This window comes from Dasypus novemcinctus, chromosome 14, assembly GCF_030445035.2.
Source record: "Dasypus novemcinctus isolate mDasNov1 chromosome 14, mDasNov1.1.hap2, whole genome shotgun sequence".
Classification (NCBI taxonomy): Eukaryota; Metazoa; Chordata; class Mammalia; order Cingulata; family Dasypodidae; genus Dasypus; species Dasypus novemcinctus.
This window is the reverse complement of record NC_080686.1, coordinates 29,584,712-29,599,440: the sequence shown is the minus strand read 5'-3', so window position 1 is coordinate 29,599,440 and position 14,729 is coordinate 29,584,712. Positions and strand designations below refer to the sequence as shown.

The 14,729-nt window shown below is 38.5% G+C and overlaps 1 protein-coding gene across 1 annotated transcript in view; it reads left to right on the top strand.

Annotated features, from left to right (window-relative positions):
• The window catches only part of PPP1R42 (protein phosphatase 1 regulatory subunit 42), a 73,767-nt gene that overhangs the window by 10,566 nt on the left and 48,472 nt on the right, over positions 1–14,729 (top strand). Inside the window, exons 4-5 of the mRNA XM_058275606.2 lie at positions 655–793; positions 8,981–9,097. Of these exons, the coding sequence (XP_058131589.1) occupies positions 655–793; positions 8,981–9,097 (256 nt within the window). The remainder of the gene's footprint in view (positions 1–654; positions 794–8,980; positions 9,098–14,729) is intronic.

Here is a 14,729-nt window from a genome sequence, read left to right as displayed (position 1 = left end):
TCTTCCTGAAGGTTCACAGAACCCAGGTGAGCTCTGTGCCTGCCAGGGTCACATGTATCAAAAGGGCAGGGTCACCAAGCTGAAAACGTTCATGTAGATTTGATTTTCTTACAAGCCATTTATTGCCTATAATGATAATTATTAGACAACGAAGACTGATGGACCCAAAACATGGGTAAAATTTAGCTCTTTCCCAAAATTGGAAGAACTATCAGTACTTCTCAAAAAGTAGGCTAAAAGCCTCAGCATGAGAGGCGAGGGTGGGCTGGGAATGTTTATTAAAAATGCAGATTACTGGGTTCCACCTAGACCTTCAAATCAGCATCTCTGTCGGTTAGGCCCAGAAATCTGCATTTTAAAACTTACTCGCCCAGGTGATACTTATGCTCTCTCACATTTGCAGGGCAGTGGAAGGTAGTTTAATTAGGACTATTTTAAGTCTCTCAAAAAATTTTTAAAAACTTATTTCTTAGACTAAATTATGTATGAGAATATAATTTATTGTCATTTAGAAGAACCTTTCTTTGATTTAGTATAACTAGAACATTCTGCACATACAGTTTTAACACAACTCAATGACTTTGTTACTATGTTTTTCTCATGTTTACCATGGCATTTTAAAATTTCTATTAGAACCATGTCTGTATTTTGCAGGTATCTGGGTGGCAATTACATTGCTGTCATAGAAGGTTTAGAAGGATTAGAAGAACTAAGAGAGCTTCATGTTGAGAGTCAGAGGCTTCCCCTGGGAGAAAAGCTTCTGTTTGATCCAAGAACTCTTCATTCTCTGGCAGTAGGTCCACATTTAAGTCTTTTGACAGGGAATACAGTGATTACATGTTAACTTAGAACAGGAAGATGGCAATGGTATATCTGAATATATTCTGCATGTACATAGGGCCACTTGCGAGCTTATTTGCAGGATAAAGCTAATATTTTCCAATTTCTGAGATTCAGCATTTATGAAGGGGGCTTAATAATACCTAATTCCTAGGGTAATTGGAAGGATCAAAAGAAGGAGGTGAAAAGATTAACTAAGAAGTTCTAATACAGATATTAATTCATTCATATTTTGGGCCTTGATGATTATCATGACTCATTAGGAAGAAAGCTAACGAACGAGGAGTGCACAATTATTCAAATAATTGTTTGAATTTTAAACAATCTTCACAGCCATGACATTAAGATGTTTTTGCCCTGGATTCTGATTTGAGTGTGGGTTGGACTATCTATAGCTCTGCCTTATCAGAACCACATAGGTCTGGGAGCATCAGGTTTGATGCATCAGCTCTGTCACCTGGCACGATTCACCTCACAGGGAGGTGTCACAGTAAGCTGAGAAGTCAGAGATCAGCACCAAGGCACTTGCTAATTCTTAGCATTGAGTTTGTTGGGATAGGCTGGCTTCAATCTGGGCCAGGAGACCCAAGTGGGACATTGTTGTTTTCACAGATTTCATCTGTTTTATTTTACAGGGCACAGAAATGGAGAGCAGTGGAAGGGTTTGTGTGCGTGTGTGTGTATGTATGTGCATATATGTGTTCACTCACTTTAGTAACAGTACATTTTTGATGTTATGACCATGGAATATAAAGACAGTAAGACAAGAGAATTTCACAAACGCAACAAACCATTCTGCAGTATGTCAAGTTTGCAAATAATGTCCGACCAAACCAACTTGCTCATAAATCACTAATCACCTCCAATACAAGTAATGTGTTGTTTAACATTTGTGAATCTTACAGAGAAAATAAACATATTATTATACACCTTTTAAGTCCTCATTTGCTTTTGGAGTAACACTTTAAATACAGACTTCTATTTCAAGATGACATTTCAAAATTAATCTAATAACAGCAACAAAAATATAATCCTGCAATTACAAATAAGCTAAAGTGGAATCCATAATTAAATTTCCTCATGTTTATTTATAAGTATGATGCTACAATAAATACTACTACTAAGCAGCTCTGTTACCAGGTTATTAGGTTTGGTTTAAACCATGAGTTTTTAACCTTTTTTTGTTCCACAGACCCCTTGCCTTTCAGTTGAAAACCATGGACCCCTTACTAAGTCCACACTATATAGTATATTCTTTAATCTATCACACCTGCACCAACATGTCCCCACAAGAATAATGGTTTTTTTTTAATTTTTATTTCAATTCAACCTCATGGACCCCTTGTAAAGAACTCCTGGTTTAAACACACACATTTTCAGTTGTGGGAGGCATCACAATGTTACATTCCATATACTTTTCTGAAGGGGTTCTTTAAGAGTCAACTAGCACTAGATTCCAAAATACTAGACTAGTCCACAAGGTACACAGAAAAAACTTAATTGGGGTAAAAAGCACTCTTACATAACAACAGACAATGATATTCTGCAGCAATGGGAGTACTTCAGGGTTGGCCTACTGTCTTTTTAGAACTGATTTCAACAAATGAGTTTAAGAATGTGGATATTTTGCCATTATCAAGAGAATTTGGGTGACATGGTTCTTTTGTACTAACTTGACTCCCCTGAATGATCTGGTGAATAAATTAGTCATTAGTAATCTAGTCTACAGGCAAATCAAGCCTGAAAGAAAGGAAGCCAATATTCAAAATATTGTTATCGTCTGAACCTACTGAAATGATTTATTTTCAATGTATATGTGTAACCTCAATTTGAGGTGTCTAACTAAAGCAAATACCAACAATGAGACCAAGACAGCAGCTTCTTCTAAAGTTTAGGTTTTACCCAGTATTTCCAATACATGGAATAGCCTTTTCTGAGTCACTGCTCCTACAACATAGCCTTGGGCTGCCACATGCATGTGGAGCAAGTGAATGGACATTTTAATATTTCCCTTGCTTTTCAGTTTGTATAATCCATATGCAACAATTGCTCCAAAACCGGCCATTCCACTAGGGACAAATGATGCCTCTCTAGCTTTTTGCGTAAGTTTTAGATCCCTGATCTTCATATGAAGAAAGAGAAACATCTGCGTTGGTTGACATAACGATTGAAGAATATTCACTAGCAATGGCACCCCTTAAGCTCCCACTGGGCTCTGCCAAAAGAAGATTTTTTAACTAAATTTATTAAAATTGAGAAGCAGGGCTTTAAGTTGGAAAAGAAAGAAGTAATTTAGTTCCTATTCTGCTTGCTTTATCTGCCCCATGGATCACCTGCCATCGACCTCAGCTCAACTTCAACTGATACATTTAGATAGAATTCACTGGGGCATGACTAGTTTTATTCAAAATACCACTGAAAACATCTTTGCTTGCTTAATTTTTTTTAAATTTATTGAAATATATCACTCATACATAAACATACATAAACAGGACGTGTATAATCGTTGTGAACTTAAAACATCAACAAACATATATAACATCTCACCCTACTACCAATAACTTGCATTATTTTTAAACTTTTTTTAACTAATGATTAAAGAGCATTGTCAAAATATTACTACTAAACAAAGTAGTTTCCCCCTAACCAGATTGTTATTATCTTTATATCATTTATATATGAACATACATAAACAATTAAGTGTATAGTAACAGTTGTGAACTTAAAAAAGCAAACATGCATAACATCATACAGGGGTCCCATACATCAACCCTCCACCAAGACCTTGCATTATCATGAGATGTTTGTTACAAACTATGAAAGAACACTCAAAATCTTACTACTAATCATAGCCCTTATCTTACATTTGGTGTGTTTTTCCCCCAACCCACCCCATTATTATTTTTTAAATATATTTTTTATGACAGAATTTGTAAACTTATAAACAATCATGCACATGTGCAGAATTCCCAAACATCACCCCTCCATTAACACAACACAATGTGGTGTGTCATTTGCTACAGATAAAATAATATCATCTGATTGTTACCATGCCCATAATGTACACTTGGCTCACATTTTCCATACCGCCTCGGTATCAACACAGTACATCTTTTGCATAGATGCAAGAATATTATATTATTACTACTAATAATATAATATAATATTCTAGGTCACTCCAGATGTATTTTTCCCATGCTTCTGCACATTCCCATCACCCTGCAGTAGTGATATACATTTGTTCTAGCTAACAAAGGACACTCTTGCATCTGTACCATCAACCATGATTCTCACCCCTCTCTTGGTTTGCTGGATTATCCATTCCTAGATTATTCTCAAGCATTCTGTCAACTGGCATTTACATAACTACACTACCATTTTCAGTCACGTCCCCATTTATAAACTAGCTGTTACTCACTGTGTGTTACCATCCACTCTATACATTTCCACACTCTTACAGTAAAGCTAATTAAAACTTCCACATACATTAAACATCAGTAGTCCACTCAGTCCTTCTCTTATCTCCTTTAAGAATCCACCACCTACCACCAGGGTTTGAAGATATTTTCCAATAATTTATTCTAGAAGTTTTATGGTTCTTGCTTTTTAGTTTTTTGATCCATTTTGAGTTAATTTTTGGAAAAGGTGTCAGATAGGGGTCCTCTTTCCTTCTTTCAGCTATGGATGTCCAATTTTTTCAGCACCATTTATTGAATGGATTGTTCTGTCTGAGCTGTGTGAGTTTGAAAGGATAGTCAACAATCACTTAACCATACTTGTGACGGTCTGTTTCTGAACCATAAATCTGTTTCCATTGGTCTATTGTGTCTGTCTTTAGGCCAGTACCATGTTGTTTTTACCACTACAGATAGGTATTATGATTTAAAGTCTGGAGATGAGGGTTCACTTTTCCTTTTTATGATATTTCTGGTTATTCAGGATTCCTTACCCTTCCAAATAAATATAATGACCGTGTTTTCAAATTTTTCTTTAATGCTGGCGTTATTTTTGTCAGGATTGTATTAAATCTGTATATCAACTTGAGTAGAATTGACATCTTAATGATATTTAGTCTTCCAATCCATGATCATGATTCCAGTTATTTAGGGGGTTAGGGTTTTTTGATTTGTTTTAACACTGAGTTGCAGTTTTCTGAATACAAGTGCTTTACATCACTGGTTAAGCTTATTCTTGACTATTTGAGTTTTATCTGTCATATTTTATTTTCACCACTCTTTTGACACTTTGTTACTTTTATTGATATAATCTTCATTTCTAGACTCTCTTCCAGGCCTCTCTCTTCTGACTTTTCTTTTCAGGCTCTAGCGCACCCTTTAGTATTTCCTGAAATTCTGGTCTCTTGCTTAGAAATTCTCTCAGTTTCTATTTATCTGTGAATATTCTAATTTCACCCTCATTTTCGAAAGACAGTCTTGCTGGTTATAAGATTCTTGGCTGGAAGTTTTTCTCTTGTAGTTTCTTAAATATATCAGACTACTGTCTTCTTGCCTCCATGGTTTCTGGTGAGAAATCAGCACTTAATCTTATTGGATATCCCTTATATGTTATGCATTGCTTTTCACTTGCTGCTCTCAGAATTCTCTCTTTGTCTTTGACCTTTGACATTCTGATGAGTATGTGTCTTGGAGGTAGTCTATTTGGATTTTTTCGGATGGGAGTACATTGTGCTTCTTGGACAGGGATATCTATGTCCTTCAATAGGGTTGGGAAAATTTCTACCATTATTTCTTTAAATATTCCTTTTGCCCCTTTACCCTTCTCTTCTCCTTCTGGGACATCCACGACACGAATGTTTGCACGTCTTTTGCTGCCATTTAGTTCCCTAAGACCTTGTTCAATTTCTTCCATTCTTTTCTTCATCTCTTCTTTTGTATGTTCTTTCAGAGGTCATTTCTTCAAACTCACCAATCCTTTCTTCTGCCTCCTCAAATGTGCTATTATATGATTCCAATGTTTTTTTAATTTCATTAATTGCCCCTTTCATTCCCGTAAGATCTGCTATTTTTCTATATATGCTTTCAAATTCTTCTTTGTGCTCATCCAATGTCTTCTTTTTCTTCTTTATTTTCTTTTAAATGTTACATTCAAAAAATATAAGGTCCCCATATACCCCCCATCCCACCCACCCACCCCTCCCACATCAAAACCTCTTCCATCATCACGGCACATTCACTGCACCTGGTGAATACATTCTGGAGCACCACTGCACCACATGGACAGTGGTCCACGTTGTAGTCCACTCTCTCCCCCAGTCCACCCAGTGGGCCACGGCGGGACATACAACATCCAGCATCCGTCCCTGCAGCACCATCCAGGACAACTCCAAGTCCTGAAAATGCCCCCACACTATATGTCTTCTTCCATCTCCCTACCATCTGCAGCCACCATGGCCACCCTCTCCACATCACTACTACAATTTCTTCCCTTACTAATCACAGTAGTTCCCCAGGAGAACACGAGTAAGTCCACTATAATCCATACTCTATTCCTCCATTCTGTGGACCCTAGGATGGTTATGTCCAGTCCCCCTCTATATCAAGAAGGGGCTTAGATTCCACATGGGTGATGGATGCAATTCTCCTGCTTGCAGCGGTAGGCACTCTTGGCTCCCTGTTGTGGTGGTTGACCCTCTTCACCTCCCTGTCAGCTGGCCAGGGTAAGTCCAACAAACCAAAGGGTAGGAGCTACAAGTCTGCTGAGGCCCAGGGCCTGCCGATGTCTTCTTAATATCCTTAATCTCTTTAGCCATCTCATTGTACTTATTAAGGAGATTTGTTTTAACATCTATGATTAGTTGTCTCAACTCCTTTATGTCATCTGGAGGCTTATCTTGTTCCTTTAACTGGGCCATAGCTTCCTGTTTCTTGGTGTGGATTGTAATTTTTTGTTGGTGTCTTCGCATCAGGTTTACTAGAGTATTTATTCTGGGTAGAGTTTTTCTCTTTAGTTTATGGCTTCCTATCCTTTCTCCCTTGCTGGTTGTGCATTAGGAGGCAAGCAGGTAGTTGGTGCTGTAAGCTGTGGAGGCTCAAGCTGTCCTCATTGCACCAGGGACCTCTGAAGCTTCTTCCAACTTTCTCCTTTGCCAGGGGTAGGGAAAGAGTCACAGCTATGTGGAATAATCCACGTGCAGGCCTAGACTGTAGTTGCCCAGAGAGACTGATGAAGCTTCACACCCCTTTTTCCCCTGCCTGGGGCAGGGATGGAACTGCAGTGTGGGCAGCAATCTATGCAGTGCAGGTCCAAGATGACCACAGTTGCCCTGGTAGACTTCTGATTTTCAGTCTATGGCAGCCAAAGTTACCTGCAGTTACTTCTATAGGCTGGTGCAGGGCTCCTCAGCCTCTTCCCCACCAGAAGCTGGGCTGAAGCCTAGCTGGACTGCAGGCTGATCTGCATTGAAAGAAACTGGTTCCTGCCAACACTGAGAGTGTCAGTCAGCCCAGCTTCCCCTCAGGCTGGGGCAGAGTCAGAATGGCGGCTACTGGCCTCTTTCTGACTTCGGCTGGTTCACACCCCCCTGTTCCCAGGGTTATCTCTTAGCCAACCAAGTCTACCAAGCAGTAGCCAAAATCGGCAGCCAACCATCTCCTCCTCCCATTTCTGGGAAATGGAGCTTCCAATTCCCGTCACAGAACAGCTCCTGGGGCAGCTTGTGTCGCCAGAGCAGGATAATTACCGACCTCTGCAGCTTGGCCGGTAATTTCTCAGAGAGGCTGGAGCAGGTCCCGGGCAGCTTCCTCCCTGCTGGAGGTGGCGCTGGGGCCTAGGCTAGACCTGCAATGTGATCTGGATGGGAAGAAGCCGGTCCCCACCAGCTCTGGGATCCTCAGTCCACCCGGCTTCCCCTCGTGCCAGGTGTGGAGTTATGATGACGGCTCCCGGCCTCTTTCTGACCTGGACAGGCTCAAACCTTAGCTGTGCTCAGGATCATACCTTAGCCCACTGAATTTCCTCATCATAGCTGAAACTGGTGCCCAACCATCTCTTCCTCCCCCATTTTGGGGAAGTGGAGCTTTTGATTCCAGCTGTGGAACAGCTCCTGAGGCGGCTTTGTGCCTCCAGTGGAGGATGGGCACTGGCCTCCAGGGCGTGGAGCGCTCTACTTAGGAGTCTTCTCTGCAGATGTGCAGTCTCCTCCTCCCACTCCTTCAAAGACATTGCAGGATGCTCTTCTGGTCTCCTGAAACCCCAAACAGGTGCTTCCGCTAGCTCCAGAGAGCTCTGGGTGTTGCTAACTGCCCTGTAGCAGGAGCTGCCTCTAGGAGCTCCTTACTCCGCCGCCATCTTGCTGGTTGTCCTGCTTGCTTAATTTTTGACCAAATACAAGCAAATTCTTAAATTCTAAATATAAGACATCATTTTTCAGTTGTATTTCAAATCTTTAAATGTCCTGGGAAATATCTTCTCTAAAGATTAGGCTGAGTATGGACCCCTTAGTGGGTAGACTCCATCTAAGCCTCTAAGTAGAGACTCCTAGCCTCAGATTTTAAATAGCTTTGATTTGGTGCTGCTATGTCATGTATTTTTGTCCTCATTAACCGCTGACATTGAACTTCCCCTTGTTACTTGGCTAATATTTTTAAGTGGCATCTGAACATATGGATTGTCAAAAGAAAATGATATACAGAGGTAGAGATAAGAATGAAAACCAGATACTCTCATTCTTGGTCATGTTTCCTATTTTAAAAAAACAAAGATAAAAGCTATTTTTTTCTATAAAAGTCCAAATTCTAGTGATATTTAGCACAAAATGATAATTTGCCTAAACAAAGTATTTTTTCTAAATTATGTTATCATTTGCTTTATTTTCTTTGCTTCTTGATTCTTAGCTTTATTTTTCCTATAAATTTCTTTTATATTCTGGAAGAGGAAAATAGGAGTTATGAAGGAACTACAGGCAAAAATAACAAGTTTTATCAACTATTTGTTATAAAAGTTCCATCAGAAAAAAAATCATGATGTAAACAAAATTTCCATAGCTTTTTATTTTCTTACCTAGCAAAACAGCCCAAGCTGATGAATCTTAGTTTGTTAAGAAAGCCTAGAATTTCTGGTTTCTATACATAATATTTAAATAGACTATTTACTAATGCTAACTGAGTGTTTTCTCCCACAGAAATCCCTCGCTATACTGAATATCAGCAATAATAATATTGATGACATAAGAGACTTAGAAATATTGGAGAATCTTAATCAGCTGATAGCAGTTGACAACCAACTTCTACATGTGAAGGTACTGTAAAGAAAATTTAATTTCAAAATAGTTACATGAAGTTGTGATTGGAAAATATTTATGCTTTGAAATTAACTATAAAATGTATCACTTTAAAAACTATTCTGGGTTTTCTCTAAAATTACTTTATGAATTTCTACTTTTTAATATATTTATTTGCATTTTTCTGCCCTCTTACCTGGTTTTCTCCTCCATACCCCAATCCCTTACCAACAGAAGAAAAGTTTCTCTGAGAGGAAATATATGCTTTTTTCTCTGTATATTGTTTTTCCATCAAAATTTCCCTCCAGACACTAGATATGTTGATCCTTAGTGCTGATTTTCCAATTAATGAGTTTCTACGAACTATGACTAGAACTGAACTCTCTCCTGGGTGTTCCTATTTGGATATTGAACTTGTAATAATTTTCACCAGCTATATTCTTACCGTGTTATCATCTCATATCATGCTATAGTCATTCAGTCATTCATTCAAATATGCATTGGATACCTACATACTTGTCAGGCATGTTACTATGCAAGGAAGACAGAGGAGGCGAGATTACTGTCCCTGGCTTCAATAAACTCGCAGTCAACAAGTAAGGAGACTATAATATGGTTCTCTTTTCATAAGTCCTATGGTAGCCCTAACTCAGCCTGGAGTTCGGAAAGAATTCCTGGACAGTCAACCTCGAGCTGAGGCATTGTCATGAACACGTTTTGGTCTGGCATTGTTTGGGTTGTGATATAATTTTTTGAGATGGTTAATGTGATGGTTAGGCTATTGTGTCAACTCAGACATGTAATTGTGCCCAGTTGCTTGGTCAAGCAAGCACTGGGCTAACTGTAATACAAGGGCATTTATGGACTTTGGTCACCATTGACTTTACTGCAGTGGGAAATCATAGATAGCTGGTTGTAATTACATCAGTCGGGGAGATTGTCATCAGCAAGAGTGATGCTTAACCCAATCAGCTGAATGCCTTAAAAGGGAAAGTGATTCCAGCATTGAGAGAGAATTTCCCAGCTCCTCTTGGGCAGCCAGCATCTCCCAGAACTCGTCAAGAACCTTCACTGGACTTTCATTGCCTGCCTGTGGAACATGGACTTGTGCATCCCCACAGCTGCGTGAGAGATGCTTATATAATCGCACACTATTGACAGATATCTCTTGTTGATTCTGTTTCCCTAAAGAACCCTGACTAATACAGTCAACATAGGAAGAAGAATGTGCTCATTTCTCCCATAAACAGAGCTCTTGGTTTCAGAACTATTACCAGACAATCAATGCTGACCCTAAAAAAGCTACCCCTGGCCTTGTTAACAAAATCAGACCTATTACTTGGCTCCTCCCAGGACTTCTGGAAGCATTAGATTATTATGCAAGTAAATATTATATATATTCTAATACAAATGAATAACTCAAAATAGCCAACATGCCACTGAAAAATCAGGATGGATGATTAAAAAAAAAAAAGACCATATAATAATAGAGACTTCAATAGACTTCTTTCAATAACTGATAGAATATCTAAATAGAAGATCAATAAGGAAATAGAGGACTTGCACAACACTATTATTTTTTTGAACATTCATTTTTTCTTCCCCTCTCCCACCCCCGCCCTGCTGCTTTTGCTGTATGTGTCCATTTGCTGTGTGATCTTCTGTATCTGTTTCTCTTTTTTTCGTTTTCTCTTCTTGTCTTTCTTCTCTAGGATTCACTGAGATTCGATCCTGGGGACCTCTGATGTGGAGGGAGGTTCCCTGTCAATTGAGCCACCTCGTTCCTGGTCTCTGCTGTGCTTCACCTTGACTCTCCCCTTCATCTCTTGTTGCGTCATCATCTTGCTGCATGACTCATTTGTGCAGGCACTGGCTCACCACATAGCATCATACGGGCACTCAGCTCACCATGCAGGCATTGGGTCAACGTACAGGCACTGGCTCAATGTGTGGGCACTCGTGTGGTCACTCGGCTTGCTATGTGGGAACTTACACAGGCACGTCATTGCGCAGGCCCTCAGTTCACAATTTGGGCACTCACGTGGGCACTCAGCTCACCACGTGGGCACTTGGCTTACCATGCAGGCACTGGCTCACCGTGCAGGCTTGCTTTCTCTTTTTCACCAGGAGGCCCCAGGGATCGAACCTGGGTTCTCCCATATGGTAGGCAGAGGCCTTATCACTTGAGTCATATCCACTTCCCTGAATAATATTATTAACCAATTAGATCTAACAGATATAGACAGCAGAATATAGATTCTTCTCAAGTGCATATGGAATATTTTCCAGGATAGATCATATATTAGGTCACAAAGCAAATCTTAATAAATTTTAAAATATTGAAATCATATAAAATATTTTCTTGGACCACAATGGAATAAAGCTAGGAATCAAAAACAGAAGGAAAACCAGAAAATTTATTAATATGTAGTAATTAAACTGCATACTCTTAACCAATGGGTCAAAGAAGATATTATAAGGGAAATTTGGGAAATATCTTCAGATGAATGAAAACAAAAACAAAATATACCAAAATGTATGGGATGTGGCAAAAGCACTGCTCAGATGGAAATTTATAGTTCTAAATGCCTACATTAAAAATGAAGAAAGATCACAAGTCAATAATTTAACTTCAGCCTAAATCAATTAGAAAAAGAGCAAACTAAACCCAAAGTTAGTAGAAGGAAGGAAACCATAAAGATTAGTGCAGGGATAAATGATATAGAGAATAGAAAAACAACAGAGAATCAAGAAAAACAAGAGTTGATTTTGAAAGATCAATAAAAATCTACAAATCTTTAACCAGGCTGGGGGAAAAAAAAAAAAAAATAGAAGACCCAAATAACTAAAATAAGGAATGAAAGTGAGGGCATTACTACCGACATTTCAGAAAGAAAAAAAAAAAGGAATAGAAGAGGGTACTATGAATAAGTGTATGTCAACAAATTAGAAACATAGATGAAACAGACAAATTCCTAGAAATAGACAAATTAATCTGACACAAGAAGAAATAGAAAATCGCAAGAGACATATAACAATGGGATTGAATCAGTAATTTAAAACTTTCCAACAAAGAAAAGTCCAGGACTTTGGGATGGTTTCACTGCTCAATTCTACCAAATATTTAAAATAGATTTAACACCAATTCTTCTCAAACTTTTCCAAAAGAGTGAAGAGGGGTTGCTTCCTACTTCCTACTTGCTATTTCTTTCTATGAGGACTGCATTACACTGATACTAAAGCCAGATAAAGACAGCACAAGAAAAGAAAATTACAGACCAATATCCGTTAAGAATATAGACGCAAAAATCTTCAACAAAATGCTAGCAAACCAAATCCAACAGTATAGTAAAAGGATTATACACCATGACCAACTGGGATTTATTTCAGAAATGCCAGGATAGTTCAAAATAACAAAATCAATTAATGTAATATACCTCATTATAGAATAAAGAAAAAAAAACACAGGAAATCATCTCAATTGATGCAGAGAAGAAACCTGACAAAATCCAACAACCTTTCAGATAAAAACTCTCAGAAAACAAGGAATAAAAGGGAACTTTCTCAGCATGATAAAGGGCATTTAAGAAAAACCCATAGTAAATATCATACACAGTGGTGAAAGACTGAAAGTTTTTTCCCTAAGATCAGGAACAAGATAAGGATCCCCTCTGGCATCATTGTATGGAGACTATATATTATACTCTATCCAGAGCATTCAGGCAAGATAAAGAAATAAAAGGCATCAGAACTAGAGAAGAAGTCAAATTATCCCTATTCACAGATGATATGATCCTATATAGAAAAAATCCAAAAGAATCCATAAGAAAGCATTAAAATAGAATAGAATTAAAAAACAAATTCAGCAAAGTAGCACGATCCAAGAAAACATGGATTTCAATATAGAAATCCTTTGGGTTTCTATACACCAGCAACAGAAAATCTGAAAAGGAAATCAAGAAAATGGTTCCATTTACAATAGCATCTAAGAGAATAAAATAACTAGTAATAATTTTAACCAAGAAGGTAAAATACTTATACAGGAAAAAAAAATAAAAGATGGCTGAAAGAAATTACACCCAAGCAAATGAAAAGACATCCTGTGTTCATGGATTGGAAGACTTAATATTGTTAAGATATAAATACTGCCTAAAGTGATCTACAAATTCAATGCAATCCTAATCAAAAGTCCAGAAGCCTTTTTTACAGAAATGGCTTCATATTGAATTACAAGAAGCCCCAAATAGCCAAAATAATCTTTAAAAAGAAGAAAGTTGAAAGATTCCCATTTTCTGATTTAAAAGCTTACTACAGAGCTACAGTAATTCAAAGTCTGGTAAAGGCATAATGATAAATATATGGAGCAATGAAATAGAACTGAGAATCCAGAAATAAATCCACACATCTACGACCAGTTGATTTTTGAAAATGCTGTCAAGTTCATTGAATAGGGAAAGAATATTCTCCTCAACAAATGATCCTAGGACAACTGGAAATCCACATGTGAAAGAATAATGGGGACCCTACCTCTCACCATATACAAAAATTTATTAAAAACTGGATCAACAGGCTGGTTTTGGGAAGATAGTGTGTGAGTAGGCAGGCAGGGCTGAACTCTCTCACAAAAACAATGGAGAAAGGGCCAAAAGCTGCCCAAGGACTGCTTTGGGGGCCAGCAGACCAGGAGAGTTCTGTGCAACCGCCAAAAGGGCAAGGGACAGTGAAACAAAGAATCCAAAACAACAAACCTGAATTACTAAACCCCTGCAGTGGCTGGTAATGGCCCCCATTCCCCACCCTCAAGACATTATGCCTGGATAAAACCCCTGGCTCACTGCAGTCGACTGAGAGGGGAATGTCTTCCACCCGGTCAGCTGTTACAAGGGAAGAGGAAAGGTGCACTGGAGGTTGGAGAGTGGTTTGTCATCAGTGAATTCTGCCAGCAAAGCCCACTTTGATTCTCAGCTCTGGCCAAACCGCAAACACGGGAAAGTGGAGGTTGAAAAAACACCTCCCTTGAAAGGTTCATGGATGAGCGCATTCTGCTAGCCAGCCAAGAAACTAGAAGGAGAAGAAAAACTTGCTTTTAGGTCTCTCTTTAGCCCAACTCCATTAGTGGGCTGCTAGCCAAATTTTGATAACTTAAACTGGGCAATTTTAAAGATTCAGAATAAAGTGAATAAAAAATCAAAGAAGAGCTCTGAAAAAAAAACACTAGGCAAGAGAGAGAAATTGGCCATCAGAGTAAATTCACCAACATATTCAGATGCCTAGACATCAACAAAAAATAACAACCCATACTAGGAAACTTGAGGAGATGGCCCAGCCAAAGGAACAAACCAAATATCCTTATACAGGATTTCAGACTACTAATCAATGATAATCACACAAATCTCCTGAATCAACTCAAAGAATTGAAGAAAATATGACAAAAAAGATAAAAGATATTTAGAAGAAACTGGTGAGCATAAAAGAACAATTTGAAAACCTGCAAAGAAAAGTAAGAGAGCTTTTGGGAATGAAAGACACAATGGATGAGGTTAAAAGTATATTAGAAGCACCTAACAGCAGATTTGAATTGCTTTAAGACAGAATTAGTGACTTGAAGGACCAAGCATCTGAACTTGAAAAGACAGGAGAACAGGAGAAA